General features: G+C 39.2%; 1 protein-coding gene across 1 annotated transcript in view; it reads left to right on the top strand.

The window, feature by feature from the left end:
- The window catches only part of LIX1 (limb and CNS expressed 1), a 66060-nt gene that overhangs the window by 23733 nt on the left and 23075 nt on the right, over positions 1-19252 (top strand). The window contains exon 2 of the mRNA XM_007529908.3: positions 7033-7196. Within this exon, the coding sequence (XP_007529970.1) occupies positions 7033-7196 (164 nt within the window). The remainder of the gene's footprint in view (positions 1-7032; positions 7197-19252) is intronic.

The raw sequence follows: 19252 nt of genomic DNA, 5'->3' as shown, positions 1-19252 counted from the left end.
ACCATCACATTCAATTTTAAAAACAGAATGAAGAGGAAGGTAGCCACACAGTATCTATAAACCACACAGCAAATTGTCTTGTTATGCAAAGTATTCAAAAGTATTCCAAAAAAAAAATGTCTTAATGAACTAAAGCTGCTATAACAAAAATACCATAGACTTGTGACTTAAAGGACTGATATTAATTATTTTAAGGAAAAGTTCTTTTTTTAGGTTTAATTTTTTATCTTTATTTATTTATTGGATAGAGAAATTGAAATTGAGAGGGAAGCCAGAAATTGAGAGGGGAGGGCGTGATAGCAAAGGAGAGAGACAGAGAGAGACACCTGCAGCCCTGCTTCACCACTTGCGAATCTTTCCCTGGCAGGTGGGGACCCAAGGCTCGAACCCGGCTCCTAACATGTATGCTCAACCAGGTATGCCACCACCCGGCCCCAGGACAGATATTAGTTTTCACACAATTCTGGAGGCTGGGAATTCCAAGATCAAATTAAAGGCCGTGTTCTCACAAGATGGAGAACAACAAACAAACAAACAAAAAACAGAGGGCCAAGCTGTAGCGCATCAGGTTAAGCACACATTATTACGAAGCACAAGGATAGGCATAAGGATCCCGGTTCAAGCCCCCAGCTCCTTGCCTGTAGGGGGGTTGTTTCACAAGTGGTGAAACAGGTCTGCTGGTATCTGTCTTTTTCTCCCCCTCTCTGTGTCTTCTTTTTCCTCTCTCAATTTCTCTCTCTCCTACCCAACAACAGCAGTAACAACAACAAAATAGAAAAAAGATGGTCTCCAGGAGCAGTGGATTTGTAGTGCAGGCACTTAGACCCAGAAATAACCCTGGAAGCAAAAAAACAAACAAACAAACAAAAAACCCTGGTGCCTCTTGCTCTTCTTGTAAGGGCTATCCAGTCTTACAACTTTGTCTAAATAGAATTACATCCACAAATCCTATTTCTTTTTTTTTTTTTTAATTTATTTCTTTATTGAGGAATTAATGTTTTACATTCAACAGTAAATACAATAGTTTGTACATGCATAACATTCCCCAGTTTCCCATTTAACAATACAACCCCCACTATGTCATTTATCATCCTTCATGGACCTGTATTCTCCCCACCCACCCACCCCAGAGTCTTTTACTTGGGTGCAATACGCCAATTCCACAAATCCTATTTCTTAGCACTGTTGGCTGAACACTGAATATCAGCTCAGCTTGAGACTAAATTGTGAAATGAGACCAAACCTCAAACATGGATGGTTTTCTTCAACAGTACTTGATACTTTGCTCACCTTTTCTTTGATATTGCACATGACCCTGGTTGTTGCTGCTTCAAAAAATGAAGGAGGATGTATTTCTGAAATTCCAAACAACAGTCTGGGCTTCTTCCTTCTTCACCCCATCCGTCTGGTTTTCCAGTCACAGAGGAGATAGGGATGGAAAGATGGAGTGTGTGTGTGTCTGTGTGTGTGTGTATGTGTTGCACTCTTTGGAGGCAATGACATACATAGAACCATCAAAGAAATCTTTCAAAGTTATAGAAGGAAAAATTGAAAGCTACTTTTTTTACATTCATGCCGAAATTTTACTTAAGACATGCCATTTACATGCCAACAATTCGGAGTTCATTTTACATAGAGAATCATGAATCACCCTCTGCCTAGTCTGGTTTTTCACTGAACATCATTCAGCAGTGAACTAACTCAGCAGGCTAATGGAACTTGTTGACTCTAAAAGCAACAGACCCCTGGCTTCAGTTTTAGCCTTCAACCTTTACAACATTTCTACTAAATTCTGGAGGTCAACCACAAGTAGAAATTCAAGTGAGCCAGCTCCAAAATTCTTGTTTGGGGGCCAGGCAGTAGCGCAGTGGGTTAAGTGCACGTGGTGCTAAGTACAAGGACTGGCATAAAGTTCCCAGTTCAAGCCCCCAGCTTCCCATCTGCAGGGGGGTCACTTCACGGGCAGTGAAGCAGGTCTGCATGTGTCTGTCTTTCTTTCCCCCACTCTTTCTTCCCTTCATCTGTCCATTTCTCTGTCTTATCCAACAACAATGACAGCAATAATAACAATAACAACAATAGTAATAACAACAATGATAAACAACAAGGGCAACAAAAGGGATAAAAAAGAAAATATTTTAAAAAAATTTTAAAAAGAAAATATTATTGGGAGTCGGGCTGTAGCGCAGCGGGTTAAGCGCAGGTGGCGCAAAGCACAAGGACCGGCATAAGGATCCCGGTTTGAACCCCGGCTCCCCACCTGCAGGGGAGTCGCTTCACAGGCGGTGAAGCAGGTCTGCAGGTGTCTATCTTTCTCTCCTCCTCTCTGTCTTCCCCTCCTCTCTGCATTTCTCTCTGTCCTATCCAACAACGACGACAACAACAATAATAACTACAACAATAAAAAAACAACAAGGGCAACAAAAGGGAATAAATAAATAAATAAAATTTAAAAAAAAGAAAATATTATTGTGAATCATTGAAAAAGCTCTGTACTGGCTCCTCTTACCTTAATCACTTCAACAGGGATTTGAGTAGTTAATTTATTCCCACTGAAATTTATGCCACTACACCCCCCCCCCACATACACACACACACTACATAATACAACTCTTAAATACTAAGCAACAAAGTTATTGCTGGGGAATCAGTGCCGCACTACGAATCCACTGCTCCTGGAGGCCATTTTTCCCATTTTGTTGCCCTTGTTGTTAATTGTTGTTACAGCTGTTGTTGTTGTTGGATAGGACAGAGAGAAATTGAGAGAGGAGGGGGAGACAGACACTTGCAGACCAGCTTCACCGCTTGTGAAGCAACCCCTCTCTGCAAGTGGGGAGCTGGGGGCTCGAACTGGGATCCTTACTCTGGTCTTTGCACTTTGTACCATGTGCTCTTAACCCACTGCACTACCGCCCAGTCCCCAGCACCAAAGTTTTAAAATGTAAGTAGGCGCACCCGGTTAAGAGCACATAGCATGAAGGATCTGGGTTCAAGCCCCCTGCTCCCCACCTGCAGGGGGGTCACTTCACAAGCAACAAAGCAGACCTAGAGGTATCTTATGTTTCTTTTTTCCTCTCTATCTTCCCCTCTTCATTAAGTTTCTTTCTGTCCTATCCAATAAAAATGGGAAAGACGGCCACCAGGAGCTGTGAATTCATAGTGCTGGCACTGAGCCCCAGCAATAACCCTGGAGGCATATATATATATATATATATATATATATATATATATATATATATATATATATATCATGAAGCTGATCAGATGACTAGATAAAGGAACCAGGTCTTTTGAGCACTCAGTAAGTGGTTGTGCAACTGTCTGTCTTCAGGTTAAACTCTATAACTCTCTGGATCCCCTGAGAGGTATCAAAGTCCAGCATTTTAGAGCACATCTAGGGGACCAGAGAAATAGCTCAGCTGGTAAGACACCTGCCTTGACATGTGCACAACACCCATGCTCAAGTCCGACTAGACCCTTTGGGAGTGCCATGGCCCATGGAGGAACCTATTATGGTTATTTTTTCTCTCTACATAAAAAAGTCAGCATGGAGCAGTGAAATCACATGTGAGAGGCCTTTACAATGCATACACACACACACACACACACACACACCTCAGGAAAGTAGTTGGGAGAATACCAAAGGATATTATAATAGGTATTACCAAAGGATATTATAATAGGAATACTAAAGGATATTATAATAGGTATTACCTATTACATGAAAAATATTTGAAAGAACAAAAATTATATAATCTAGGACTTTAAGAAAACAGATGTCCATACAGGTCCATGAAAAATGATGAATGAAATAGTGGGGGTTGTATTGTTAAATGGGAATCTGGGGAATGTTATGCATGTAAAAAAAAAAAAAAAAAAAGAAGTAGAAACGCAAAGCAGAAATTGACTGAGTTTGGAGTATGGCACCAAAGTAAGAAAGCAGAAGTATACTAGAGTTTGCAGTGAGTACCCTCCCTAACACTTCCTCTCCACTATTCCAAGCTTTGGGTCCATGATTGCTCAACAATTTGTTTGGCTTTGTATGTTAACTCTCTTTTCAGTCACCAGGTTCCAGATACCATCAGGATGCTAACCAGGCTTCCCTGGATTGAAGACCCCACCAATATGTCCTGGAGCTCAGCTTCCCCAGAGACCCACCCTACTAGGGAAAGAGAGAGGCAGACTGGGAGTATGGACCGACCAGTCAACGCCCATGTTCAGCGGGGAAGCAATTACAGAAGCCAGACCTTCTACCTTCTGCAACCCTCAACGACCCTGGGTCCATGCTCCCAGAGGGATAGAGAATGGGAAAGCTACTGGGGAGGGGGTGGGATATGGAGATTGGGCGGTGGGAATTGTGTGGAGTTGTACCCCTCCTACCCTATGGTTTTGTTAATTAATCCTTTCTTAAATAAAAAAAAATTAAAAAAAAATAATAAAAAAAAAAAAAAAAGAAAGAAAAGACAGGTGGTGCTGGTCCGGGTGGTGACGCAGTAGATAAAGCACTGGATTCTCAACCATGGGGTCCTGAGTTTGGTCCTTGACAGCACATGTATCACAGTGATGTCTGGTTCTTTCTCCTTCTCTGCCTTCTTTCCATGAATAAATAAATAAATAAATAAATAAATAAATAAATAAATAAATAGAAAACAGATGTGTTTTTGTTAGTAAACTTTATTTTTAAAAATTATTTATTTATTCCCTTTTGTTGTCCTTGTTTTATTGTTGTTGTTATTATTGTTGTCATTGTTGTTGGATAGGAAAGAGAGAAATGGAGAGAGGAGGGGAAGACAGAGAGGGAGAGAAAGACAAACACCTGCAGACCTGTTTCATCACCTGTGAAGTGACTCCCCTGCAGGTGAGAAGCTGGGGAATCCAACCGGGATCCTTACTCCGGTCCTTGAGCTTTGCGCCACCTGCTCTTAACCCACTGTGCTATCGCCTGACTCCCTGTTAGTAGACTTTAATGTATAAGTGAGTGTTATCAAACTCAAGGAAAAGGCAGAAGTATTGGTTCAGATAACTAAGACATAGCTGGAACCAGGGACTTTGGAGCCTCAGGCATGACAGTCTCTTTACATAACCACTATGCTAATTACCCCACCCACCTCTATCTCTTCTTAATTAGCTTTCTCTCAGTCATCTTTTTCTTTTTCTTAAGCAGCATTGCACCAAATACCTACCACCTCACCCCCAGAAGTCTGGTGAGGAAAGAGAATTTAGTCATCTGACACTGCCAACAGTCTCATTGACTCTGAGTGGCCTGGTTTTGGTCAAATCCTCAACTCTTGACCTAGGAGAGGACATGATTGAAGGGACAGTGGTTTCTTAAGAAAGTCTTTTTGCTGTTGTCACTAGACAAGAAACCTATGTCAAGCAGGCAGAAACAACAGATACCCTACACTATATTCAAGAATGTGGTGAGCCTTCATCAGGGTAAGGCAATAATAACCTTGTAGGAGAACCAGAAATGAGAAATTAACTCCTTGTATATATCTCGCAGAAAAGTGGATTTTTTTTTCAGTTCACTTCCCCCAAAGACCTGTTCACAGTTAGAATTACAAGCAGCTGAACTGAGCTGCCTCCAAATGTGCCAGTTACCAGGTCCTCCCATGTGCTCAGGCACAGGCGAGATGGGCAGGTGTCAGGAGTTTTGTCCAAGGAATTCCTGCATTTGGTTGATCTTTGTCTGCATGACCTGTAAGATCTCTTTTGACTCTACAATTCTATTTTCCTTATTAATTTCCACAATTCAATTTGCAGTACAGGATAAACAAAGCAGCCTAATTTGATCTGGAACTTCTGCAGGCTATCACAGGTCATTTAATCTAAAGCATATGGCTATAGCTATTACCATATTTTCTGAAGTCATTCAGCAGACCTGGTCCTTAACAAGGTCTCCATGTTATTAGTTTCACTCATGACTTTTTCCAGTCCCCCACTCCACCCCTGTTTATTACACAGTTGCCTTTCTCCTTTATATTTGGATGGAAAGGAGCATGAAAGAATTTTTCTGCCTTCTCCTAAATCTTTTCTTTTTTTAAAATTTATTTATTTATTTATTTATTTGTATTATTGGATAGAAACAGAGAGAAACTGAGAAGGGAGGAGGAGATAGAAGGGGAGAGAGATAGACACCTGCAGCACTATTTCACCACTTGTGAAGCTTTTCCCCTGCAGGTAGGGACCAGGGGCTTGAACCCGGCTCCTTGTGACCTATAATGTGTGTGCTTAACCAGGTGCACCACTGCCTGGCCCCTTCTAGGTCTTATAGTAGGTGAGGCCCAGTTAAAATGTTCATCATTTACATCTTTATCTCCAAATGCAATGTTGATTTCATAGGTTTAGCAATCTAGGTAGATGGGCAGTGGAGCACCAGGTTAAGTGCACATAGTACGAAGCATAAGGAACCTCACAAAGATCCCAGTTCGAGCCCCAGCTCCCCATCTGCAGAGATTCTCTTCACAATCGGTGAAGCAGGTCTTCAAGTGTCTATCTTTCTCTCTCCCTATCTTCCCCTCCTTTCTCAATTTATCTTGTCCCATCCAAAATAAATCAATAAATAAGTAAGTAAATAAATAAATAAAGGTTCCACAGGAGCAGTGGATTCGTAGTGCAGGCACCGAGCCCCAGCAATAACCCTGGAGGCAAAAAAGAAAAAAAAAAATTCTATGAGAAAGAGGAGTAAAATCCATGGATAATCATAAGTTTGCAACATTGATTAAAGCATATTTTCTGGAAAAAATGAGATCATTGAATTTGATAGTTAAGAAATGAACTTGAACATAAATTAAACATACTGCAGTGTTTGAATTAGGATGTTGGATCACTTGAGCCATGCTGGAGAAGAAGGGAACACATTCGTGTGAAAGAGTATTTGCTTCTTTCACAGCTGAAATCACCCTTAGTCTATACCCTCCTGTCGAATACGTATTTGGTACACTCTCCAGTAACTCTTTTGTTGTTGTTGTTTGGATTTCTGTTAGGGTATTTTCCTTCCTAATAACCGATTCTATTTCTTGTCTTTTTCAGTAAATGTTGTGTCAATGTTACAGGAGTTTTGGGAAAGCAAGCAGCAGCAGAGGGCTTCGTTCCCAAGTGAAGGCCTGGTGGTCTATGAGTCGCTACCATCCCCTGGACCTCCCTTTGTGAGTTATGTCACCCTCCCAGGGGGAAGCTGTTTTGGCAACTTTCAGGTAAGAAACAACTAGAAATTGGGGGGGGGTGAGGTAGGGGGTGGCGGTGCACCTGGTTGTGTGCACATGTTATAATGTGCAAGGACCCAGGTTCGAGCCCTCAGTCCCCATCTGCAAGGGGAAAGCTTCACAAGTAGTCTCTCTGTCTCTCTCTCTCTCTCTCTCTTTTTTTTTCCTTCTCTATCTCCCCTTCTCTCCATTCCTCTATAATCTATAATATAAAATAAAGGGCACCAAAAGTGGTGGGTTGGCTGTGTAGGCACTGAGTTCCAGAGATAAAAATAAATTAAAAAAAAAAAAAAGCTAATTGAACTAGGGCCAGAGAAAAAGCTTATCTGGACAGTGCGCCTACTTTGTCATTTATGGGATTCAGGTTCAAGTGAAGCCTTCATCATGCTGAAGGAAAATTTGGTGCTGTGTTGTCTTGCCCTTTGTTTTTTTTTTTTTTTTTTTTTTACCTCCAGGGTTATCACTGTTTTTTACCTCCAGGGTTATCACTGGGGCTGGGTGCCTGCACTAAGAATCCACTGCTCCTGGAGGCTATTTTTCCCATTTTGTTGCCTTTGTTGTTGTTATTATTGTTGCCATTGCTGTTGGTGTTGTTGGATAGGCCAGAGAGAAATGGAGAGAGGAAGGGAAGACAGAGAGGGAGAGACCTGCCTCACCACTTGTGAAACGACTCCCCTGTAGGTGGGGAGCCAGGGGCTCAAATTGGGATCCCCTTTGTCTCTTTTTATCTGAAAAAGTTGCCAAGCCTGTGGTCCTCACCAGCAGAGAGAAAGCTTTACAGGCTTCTGTCTCTCTTGTTCTCTGTCCTCCTCCTCTGTAAATTTCTCTCTGTCCTATCAAATAAATAAAGTTTAAAAAAATATAATTTTTTTGTATGTTACAAGAATTCTACTAAAAAAATGGTCATTGACAGGCATGATGGATTCAGAGGCCCTGTGATACATTAATGCTCTATCGATTTTTTCCTCAGCTGAAAAGATATACTTACTCAAAGTGAATTTCATGACTGTTAATTTAAAAAGTAGTTGTGTCAATTCATTTCTGCATTGTTAAAAAATTTCAGAGTAAAATTTTCCATGAAGTGAAAAAAAAAAAAAAAAAAAAAAAGGTTAAGTGGGAGTAGGGTGATGGTGCAGCAGGTTAAGCGCACGTGGCGCAAAATGCAAGGACCGGCTTAAGGATCCCTCTCTGAGCCCCCGGCTCCCCACCTACAGGGGAGTCCCTTTACAAGCAGTGAAGCAGGTCTGCAGGTGTCTGTTTTTCTCTCCCCCTCTCTGTCTTCCCTTCCTCTCTCCAGTTCTCTCTGTCCTATCCAACAACAACGACATCAATAACCACAACAATGTTAAACAAGGGCAGCAAAATGGAAAATAAATAAATAAATATAAAAAAAATGTTTAAAAAAAGGTTAAGTGAGTTAAAAGTATTAAAATGATAACATATCTTGTCATGCCACATATCATATACAGGAATATTGGTGAGATGTTCCAGTTTTGTGTTTTTTTATTGGATGTATTTTTAATCCTGATATTTTAGTGGAAAATGTAATCTACAGCTTTATTTTAAATATTTATTTATTTATTCCCTTTTGTTGCCCTTGTTGTTTTATTGTTGTAGTTATTATTGGTGCCATTGTTGTTGGATAGGACAGAGAGAAATGGAGAGAGGAGGGGAAGACAGAGAGGGGAGAGAAAGATAGACACCTGCAGACCTGCTTCACCACTTATGAAGCAACCCCCCTGCAGGTGGGGATCCGGGGACTCAAACCAAGATCCTTGAGCAGTTCCTTGTGCTTTGCACCATGTGCACTTAACCCACTGCACTACCCCCAAGAATTTTGATATTAAATACCAATCTATCTACTTTACACCACAGCATGAAACGATAGCAAAAACTGAGTGAGGCTTTGAGGGCTGAGATCAAGTACTTGAATACATCATTCAATGGCTTCATTTCCCTGACTTTTTTTTTCTTTTTTCTTTTTTTTTCATTTCCCTGACTTTGTGGGACTGGTTAACCACCAGGTTGGCTGGAAATAGTGACACGTACATGTAGTGAATTTTTCTGGCATACCATAGGCATTTCAGATAGTGCTTTGATAATCATTATAGACAAATCTTATAGTTGGTTAAACCTTTTTTACATTTATCTGAAATGTAAATGATAATATATGATAATATATTTTCAGTTGTACACCTGCTCACACAGAAACACTTGCCTACACTAGTCATCAATATCTGACTGTCCAGTGTGTGTAATAGACACTAAGTGACTAGTAAATACTAAGTGCCCAGCCAGACAATGAAGATATGGTCGATTGCTTAAGGGAATAAATGTAAAAAAAAAATGGTAATTACATAGAGCTATGTTTGAGGGTCAATGAAAACTTAAGTGAAAGAACTTTTCAGCTTGCCAACTAAACTCATAAGTCCTTTTTTGGTACAGTAAATTCTCAAATTTTAATAACCAGAAAATTTTTTCAATATTAGAATTATAGCTTAGAGACAATGCAAATTTACAAGCATTCATGTTTCCCTCTTAGCTGTTGACAACTAAGAAATTTAGAGGGAGGCAATTTTCAAGTGTATCTCTGTATAGTGAAAGACCATAAAACTTTAAGTCATGAATTTCAGAACCAACCTCATACCCGATATTATATTTATACCTTTACTGTTCCTTTTAACTAAGTGTTAAAAGTGCTTTGTCCATTTATTTTATAGTGTTTTCGTGGTGTATTCATTTTTATGTTACCATGTCCTTTCGAGGGTAAGAGGAGGTTATAGTTTATTTTTATTTATATATTTATTAATATATTTTTAGCTTGCCGTACAACAAAATTGTGCAGCAATGGAGATTTTAATAAGATTCCTGTGCTTAACTCCTGGAGAGTGTCTCTGATTCAGTCTATCTAGGAAGACCTAAAATCTTTATTTTAAAGGGTTTGTAAAAGTCATTCTAATGTGCAAATGAAGTTGAAAATCACTGCCCTATGTGATAATTACACATGTATAGGCTTTTAGGATGCAGCTTAAACGATATATCATTTCTCATTCTTATTTATCATCATAAAATTCTGCATATTGAGTTAATGACTATTTCTGCCCCTCGCCCTATTTTTTAACTTTAGAAAAATCTAAGGGACAGAACACATATAAATAAGAGATAGTGGTCCGGGCAGTGGCACAGTGGATAAAGCACTAGATTATCAATCATGAAGTCCCAAGTTCAATCCCCAGCAGCATATGTACCAGAGTGATGTCTGGTTCTTTCTCTTTCTGCCTTTCTCATGAATAAATAAATTCTCTTTAAAAATTTGAGATAATACTTTTTTCATCATTAAGAATCAAAGCACTCCATGAGAAATCCATATATTTTACCTACTTTAAAGAAATGTTGATGTGAAGATTGAGTTCATGAAAGACAAACTGTCAATCAAAAAGGGAAACAAAACTGGTATTTTTTGGACTGTCATCGCTGACAGCATAGTGAATGTCTCACTACCAGGAGTGCAAAATAATGGTGACTCAAAGAAGCAGTAAAATTGTCTTTATAAGGATTCTTCTATTTTAGGACATACACCAAAATCAATGTGTAGTTTTACTGGTCATCCTAACTAGGAGACTTTGACAAAATAGACCAGCCAATATATATATTGCTTAAAATATATATCCTGAAGGTTGGATAGCAAAGCCCCCAAACAAACATGGCTTTGCAACTTTGGTCATTAAACAATAATTTTTGGGGACAAGGGTGGGTCTGAGAATGGAGGTTGTAGTTTAATAGACCCACAAGCTTACTGATATGTCTGCCCTGGCGGGGGGAACAGTTAAGGAGGTTTTACGGTTAAGGAGGATTTACGGAGGTCTAATTATGAGCTGATGTGTGTAGTTCTGGGGGTCTTCACCAGCTGGTAAAGGGAAGATGGTGTCCTCACCAAAGAAAGGAAACAGTGAATGCAAAAGTATGGAGAGCTAGAAAAACCATAAGCACTTATAAAATTGTAGGACAAAAGATATACACATAGCAAGGAAGCAATACCCTGATGGTTAAGTACTCATCAAGTCATAGTGAATCTTCATGTTTTGCAAAGGAGACCAAGTTTTGTGTTTGTTTTTTAAATTTCTTTATTGGGGGTTTACAGTTGACAGTAAAATAAATAGTTTGTACATACACAACATTTACCAGTTTTCCACTTAACAGTACAGCCCCTACTAGGTCCTCCTCTGCCATCATGTTCCAGAATCTGAACCCTCCCCCCACCCTTCCCAGAGTCTTTTACTTTGGTGCAATACACCAACTGCAGTCCAAGTTCTGCTGAGTGTTTTCCCTTCTGATCTTGTTTTTCAACTTCTGCCTGTGAGTGAGATCATCCCATATTCATCCTTCTCTTTCTGGCTCATCTCACTTAACATGATTCCTTCAAGCTCTATCCAAGATGGGGTGAAAAAATGTGAAATCACTGTTTTTAATAGCTGAGTAGTATTCCATTGTGTTTATAGACCACAACTTGCCCAGCCACTCATCTGTTGTTGGACACCTGGGTTGCTTCCATGTTTTGGTTATTACAAATTCTGCTGCTATGAACATAGGTGTAAACAAATCTTTATGGATGGGTGTGTTTGGTTCCTTAGGATATATCCCCAGGAGAAGAATTGCAGGGTCATAGAGTAGTTCCACTTCTAGCCTTCTGAAAGTAGAATAACAGGTTTTACAGCATATATAATGACAATTCCTGGATGATTCTGAGCAAAGAAGTGATATATTCAAATGGATTTTAGCAATAGTATTCTGATAGTACCACAGAGGTAGTTTAAGGCTAACTAAACAGCTGCTTTCAAAACACTTGCTACCTTGAATAGTGGATTTTGACCTCAGGTTGATGAATATGAATTGTCTGAGGTTGATTTGACTGTACTCTACAAGACTGAGAACAAAGTTTATTGCCGCCTCAGATACTAAGATCAATAATGAGGGGCAGGCAGGGAAGGGAGACAAAAGAAAGTGAGGAAAGGAGTCACTAATCCACATCTACCTATATATCCATCATGGAGGTTTCTCAGGTGAAGTCAGCCCTCTCACTCTATAAACATGAGTAACTATGATTTGGCCACACTCACATCCATCTCTGCATTCTGTTTGCTCATCTGTAATAAATACATTCACAATCAATCAAGAATGGCATGCATTTGACAAACCAGTGAATGCATCAAAAAGAGATGAGTAAGAAATTCTCATGCTCTTGTTATGTTTTTCTTTTTCTAACTTGGGAATTATGAATTCCCTAATTGTTTCATAAATTTCTACCCAAGTTGCTAGGACTTCCCTTAGGTAATACATTCAATATCCTTCTTGTGATCTTTCAAAAACAGAAACAAAACGAAACAAAATCGAAAGTATTCAGCAGGGAAGTCTCCTGGTGATTTCTCTGGTTATTTCAGGGACTCCTTTTTAGCGTGTTGAAACCATCATCTGTTAAGTTTCTCAGGAGGATTTTTATCACTGTTATTTTAAAATATCTGGAATTTCCGGAGTCAAATTTGTTCTGAAAATATTTCTTGGTAATTGGCTGTCAAATCTAACTTCTTAATCTATTTGACCCTCTAAGATATGATTTGAAAACAGGAAACAGGGGGTAGGGGGAGAAAAATTTTCCCAAAGCAATGTCCTTATACTTTTTTTTTTTTGGTCTGTTCAGAAACCATCTTAAATGCTATTTTCACCATGTGACATGCCGTCAGGCTTTTGCCAGCAGTTGGTCAGTAAGAGTCTACATGCTCCTCACTCTTACAATGCCTTTCGGGTGATCAAATGTCAGTCCTGTGCATGGCAAATCACTTCACGATGGATCATAAATGCCAAGACCATGTGCTAGGACATGGAGAAACCATTATGCCAGCAGTAGCCATCTTACTGAGCATGGACATCACCTCCAATGGTGCCAAGTAATTGAAAACAGTTGGGGACTAGATTATAGGATTAATCCCTCCGATTTCATGAAAGTGTGAGAGATTATATGTTCATTTACTCTTTAGAAAAGTGGTATTCAGACTGAGCTTTAGTTTTCTGATTAATCAAAGGAAAGCAGTAGAGAAGCTCTGATGGACAAACTTTGAGTGTTACGCAAAGATACCTCCCACTAAAGCAAATGGGAGACTTGTCCATGAAGGCTAATTAATTTTCAAGTGGTATTGACAGCACAACACACAAAATACAGAGGGAAAGAAAACTGCCACATTCCTCCCTTGAACCATGTCTTCTTAAATTGCTACATGGTTAAAAGAGAGAAAGAGAGAGAGAGAAGGGAAAACAGTATTAATTTTTAATTTCTAAACTACAAATAATCTGTTGACACTAAATTATGTTCCTTTAGAAAGCTATACTCAAGCAGATTACTCTTTCTTGTTTGTGTCTTTTATAAAAGAAACCATCTTTCAAGATTACAGGCACTAAGTAGAAATTCCTACATTGTGGACATACTTTTATTTCTTTTTTTTATAATTTCTTTATTGGGGAATTAATGTTTTACATTCAACAGTAAATACAATAGTTTGTACATGCATAACATTTCCCAGTTTTCCGTATAACAATACAACCCCCACTAGGTCCTCTGTCATCCTTCTTGGACCTGTATTTTCCCCACCCACCCATCTCAGAGTCTTTTACTTTGGTGCAATATGCCAATTCCAGTTCAGGGTCTACTTGTGTTTTCTTTTCTGATCTTGTTTTGCAACTTCTACCTGAGAGTGAGATAATCCCATACTCATCCTTCTGTTTCTGACTTATTTCACTCAACATGAATTTTTCAAGGTCCATCCAAGATCGGCTGAAAACAGTGAAGTCATCATTTTTTATAGCTGAGTAGTATTCATATATATATATATATATATATATATATATATATATATATATCATAACTTGTTCAGCCACTCATCTGTTGTTGGACACCTGGGTTGCTTCCAGGTTTTGGCTATTACAAATTGTGCTGCCAAGAACATATGTGTACACAGATCTTTTTGGATGGGTGTGTTGGGTTTCTTAAGATATATCCCCAGGAGAGGAATTGCAGGGTCATAGGGTAGGTCCATTTTTAGCCTTCTGAGAGTTCTCCAGACTGTTCTCCACAGAGGGTGGACCAATTTACATTCCCACCAGCAGTGTAGGAGGGTTCCTTTGACCCCACAACCTCTCCAGCATTTGCTGCTGTTACCTTTTCTGATGTATGACATTCTCACAGGAGTGAAGTGGTATCTCATTGTTGTCTTTATTTGCATTTCTCTGACAATCAGAGACTTGGAGCATTTTTTCATGTGTTTCTCAGCCTTTTGGATCTCTTCTGTGGTGAATATTCTGTCTATGTTCTCCCCCCATTTTTGGATGAGGTTATTTGTTGTCTTGTTGAGATTTGCAAGTTCTTTATATATTCTGGTTATTAGCCTCTTGTCTGATGTATGGCACGTAAAGATCTTCTCCCATTCTGTGAGGGGTCTCTTGGTTTGGGTAGTAGTTTCTCATACTTTTCTTTGTGCTATTTTTTTTTTTTTTTTGGTCTCAGCAGTTAGTCCTTCCCAAGCCACATATCATGACGGTGAAAACCAACAGTAATTTCCTTTTTTTTTTTTTTTTTTAACACTAAGAGCAACACAAAGGCCATCAGATCAATATCTGGCTCCCCTCCTGATGAACTCAAACGCAAAGCCGCTCAGTGTATCGGCAGCTGTTGTTTCCAAATCCAAAAGGGGAACTTAATTGAGTATTTTATCTTATTTTGTATTTTGATTAAAACAATTATGATTTGAATTTTACTTTCCAGCTCCTGACATGCTTTTCCATATAGAGCCTGCTAGAGTGATTTAAATTAATGAATTTCATTCTTATTTGGAATAAAACAGGCAAAGATTCCCCAGGGTATAGTTCTAGAGCATACAGTTATTTCTATACATGAATTATGACTGAATAAAAAGTGCGCCCCTTGGCTAAAACACTGACATGATGGTTCAATCTATTTAAAATGTGGGATACTAATTCATTGGGGTGTCATATTTTTATATAGATAGTTGCTATTGTTCTAATTAGTTCACAATAAATAAATACTGAAGTGGAATATTGGCTCAGATATCATGCCATTTAATAACTTCATACTGAAACTATTGACTAATCTTGTGTTTGATTTCAACCAGTACTTAGTGTTGATTTACAGAATTTCACAGTTGGGTGATATGAGTTAGAGCAGAAGATTAATTCCCTGTGAAATTCTGTCTCCAAAATGTATTTTATTTTTATGCCATTTACTTTTTAAACCAAAGCCTTTGAAATCTGTAAAAATTTTATTTCTAAAAGGTACTCTGCTAAAAAAAAAATCATAGTGTCTAATTTTATTTTGTTTTAATTAAGGTAGTGAGTATATTAAAACTGCATTCTCAGATGCAAAAACATGTTTCATGTTTTCATACTTTAAATGATTCTTCTCAAAGTATAGAGAATTAAAATCATCTTCAAATTACAACATAGTTTGTAAAAGTAATTTTCTCCCAGGAGAGATGACTAAGAAAAAATTTGATTAACTCATAAACTTGTCTCAACAAAATTGTAATGTTCTCTTTTTACTAATCATTAAATAAGACCTCGCTTTAACATTCCATGAACCAAGTAGAGACAGTTTTTTCCCCCAAAACTGAGAGTATATACCAGCACTTATGTTGCTTTAATGCCAAATATTTCTTCCTAAAATCATCCATGACATTTTCTCTGACTCTGAAGTTGTATACTTTGAAATAGATGCAGGACACACAATGCAATGTGACTTGGGTTCTAAAGGAGGTATTTCCTGGTAGAAACCTAAAAGAAGGGAGTCGGGCGGTAGTGCAGCGGGTTAAGCACGTGGCACAAAGCGCAAGGACCAGCATAAGGATCTCGGTTTGAGCCTCCCCACTCCTCACCTCCAGGGGAGTTGCTTTTGCTACCCCTTTCTGTCTTCCCCTCCTCTCTCAATTTCTCTCTGTCCTATCCAACAACAACATCAATCATAACTACAACAATAAAACAACAAGGGTAACAAAAGGGAATAAATAATAAATAAAAAACAAAAGAAAAAAGAAATCTAAAAGAAAGCACTCTGTTTTGCAACTAATGAGATTCAATATCTAGAAAGGATAGTTATAACTATTTTCTTCAAAAATCATATATATATATATGCATATACATATATATATGCTAATGATATGACTTCAGTGACTATCCAATAAAACTGGAAGCGCATACTGTTTGATTGTGACCTCTTTATTTATTTCCCAGCCCCCACTTTTAACTTTAATTTGTATCTTTTTTATCAGAAAGCTAAGCATCTCTTACGATGCTTAGCTTTCAAATAGAACAGAAGGGGCAGAAGACAGATAGCGTCATGGTTATGCAAAGGGACTCTCATGCCTGAGGCTCCACAGTCCCAGGTTTGATTATCCCTACCCACCCCCACACCACCATAAGCCAGAGCTGAACAGTGCTCTGGTAACAAAAAAAGAGACTCATGCCTGAGGTTCTAAAGTCCCAGGTTCAATCTCATTCACCACCATAAACCAGAGCCAGAGACAACCCGAACTGCCCCTACAGCTACAGACAGACCATGTCCCACATAGTCAACGACTGCCACCTCTCCAGATTCAAAGGAGGTCTCGAAACTTTACATCAGGCTCAACCTGACGCTGTTTACTGGCTACGGAAGAAGGGCAAACGCTAGAAGAAGAAGTGGTTTTAAAAAAAGGATGGGTCGGGTGGTGGCTCACCTGGTTGAGTGTACATGTTACAGTGCTCAAGGACCTGGGTTCCCTGGGTTCAAGCCCCTGGTCCCCACCTGCCAGGGGAAAGCTTTGCAAGTGGTGAAGCAGGGCTGCAGGTCTCTCTCTCTGTTTCTTTCCCTTCCTAACACCCCCATTCCCTCTCAATTTCTGGCGGTCTCTATTCAATAAATAAATAAAGATTTTAAAAAATTTAAAAAAAAAAACAGTGGTCTGGGAGGTGGTGCAGTGGATAAAGCAAATGGACTCTCAAGCATGAGGTCCAGAGTTCAATCCCTGAAGCAGATGTACCAGAGTGATGTCTGGTTCTTTCTCTCTCCTCCTACTGTCTTCATGGATAAATAAAATATTTAAAATAGAAAAAAGAAAAAGCAGTGGTCCGGGAAGTGGCGCAGTGGATAAAGGGTTGGACTCTCAAGCATGGGGTCGTGAGTTCAATCCCTGGCAGCACATGTACCAGAGTGATGTCTGGTCCTTTCTCTCTCCTCCTATCCCTCTCATAAATAAATAAATAAATAAATAAATAATTTTAAAAAAGAAAAAGCAGAAGAGAGTAGTGAAAGGAATATTTGAGGAAAGACTTCATGCTAAATAAAAACTAAGAGCTACTTAACGTTAACCTTTTCAGCCCCTAGTTAAACTTTAGGAATATGCTTGCTTTCGCGCTTTTCTGAGGAAGAAAGGTAGATCAAAGCTACTATAAAAAATAAACCCAAATTTTGATAACTAATTAATTTAGTTTGTCTTCACCTTCATATGAAAAAAGGAGATAAAAAATAAAAGTGATGTGGTCCGGGAGATGGCACAGTGGATAAAGCATTGGGTTCTCAACCATGAGTTCCTGAGTTCGATCCTTGGCAGCACATGTACCACAGTGATATATGGTTCTTTCTCTTCTCCTATCTTTCTCATGAATAAATAAATAAATTCTTTTAAAAAAATAAAATAAATAAAAAATAAAAAATGAAAGGAAAACAAAAAATAACCTTAAGGAGCAAAACGAAACCCAGTTTTGTAATAGTTACCAGGGCCTTGAGCTAGCTAGGTATGTGTGTAGAATAGCATTTGCAGCAGAGGTAAAAGAGGAGAAGGCCAGGTGGTTTATATTATAAAAATAACATTCTGACCCACCATGTGCATGCAACATTTCCTTCAGTTGACAGGAACTGGTGAGCTTTCTCTGCAAATTGGACTCCCCAGACCAGTCCCTTCCCCCATCACAAGCAATCCCCCACCTCATCCCCAACACAACCCAGATTGTTCCCAGCCTATTTGTAACCGGCTTGACCTACAGGGAAAGAGAGACACAATATTAACTTGACTGACTAAGTTTCAATGGTTGCCCTTTTTTCACATCACCATCTGGAAGGGGTGGGGGTTGCTAATATAACCACAATTAGATAAACTGGAACACGTCCAAATGTTCGGCTTAGACCAGGGCAGTCAACCTCTGAAGGAGCTGGGGGAGGGAGAGGGGGAAATTAGCAACAGGACCTAGTTAGTGGCATTCATTGTGCTGATGGCTTGCTGTCAGGATGAAACCGAGGTGTTGGTGAGACAGACCAGAACTGGCAGGTCATACATACAGACTCTGCCAGTCACTTGCTCAGACTTTGATTCTGAGTCACAAAACCAAAACATTCCCAACCACCTAAATGACAGACTTGACAATCTGAAGAAGTTTGATAAGAATTCTCATCTCTCACAGCTTGTTTATATATATATTTTCCACCTGCAGAGTCCCTGGTCTAGAGATCCCATTGAGTGTGATGTGCTAGTGGGTCAATTTCACTTAACTACCACCAACCAGGGAGAACAAGCATCTTGGGTTTTGAGTTCAGATGTAAATAAAGCACTCTCAACAGAACAATTTTCACTGTCATTGGTAGACACAATGTATCAGATGTGGTATAAAACTTGGTCTTTGGTCTTTATATGTTTTTAGTCAAGAGTTCCCTTTCTCCCTCTGCCTCAAGACTTCAAATCATAAATAGGAAAAATTCTAGAAAGTTTCTTTTTCTTTCTTTTTTTTTTTTTTATCAGAGCATTGCTCAGCTTTGGTTGATAGTGGTGTAGGGGACCGAACCTGGGACTTTGGAGCCTCAGGCATGAGAATCTCTTCGCATAACCATTATGCTATCTACCCTCTGCCCCCTAGAAAGTTTTCTGAGATGAGAGAGCTTACTTATGCCATTGTCTTTGCACTTGCTCTCCTAAAAAAGGCACTGGAGTTAGGATGTATATATGGGAAATTGATCA

Source organism: Erinaceus europaeus, chromosome 11, assembly GCF_950295315.1.
Source record: "Erinaceus europaeus chromosome 11, mEriEur2.1, whole genome shotgun sequence".
NCBI lineage: Eukaryota > Metazoa > Chordata > Mammalia > Eulipotyphla > Erinaceidae > Erinaceus > Erinaceus europaeus.
This window is presented reverse-complemented; position numbering and strand designations above follow the sequence as displayed.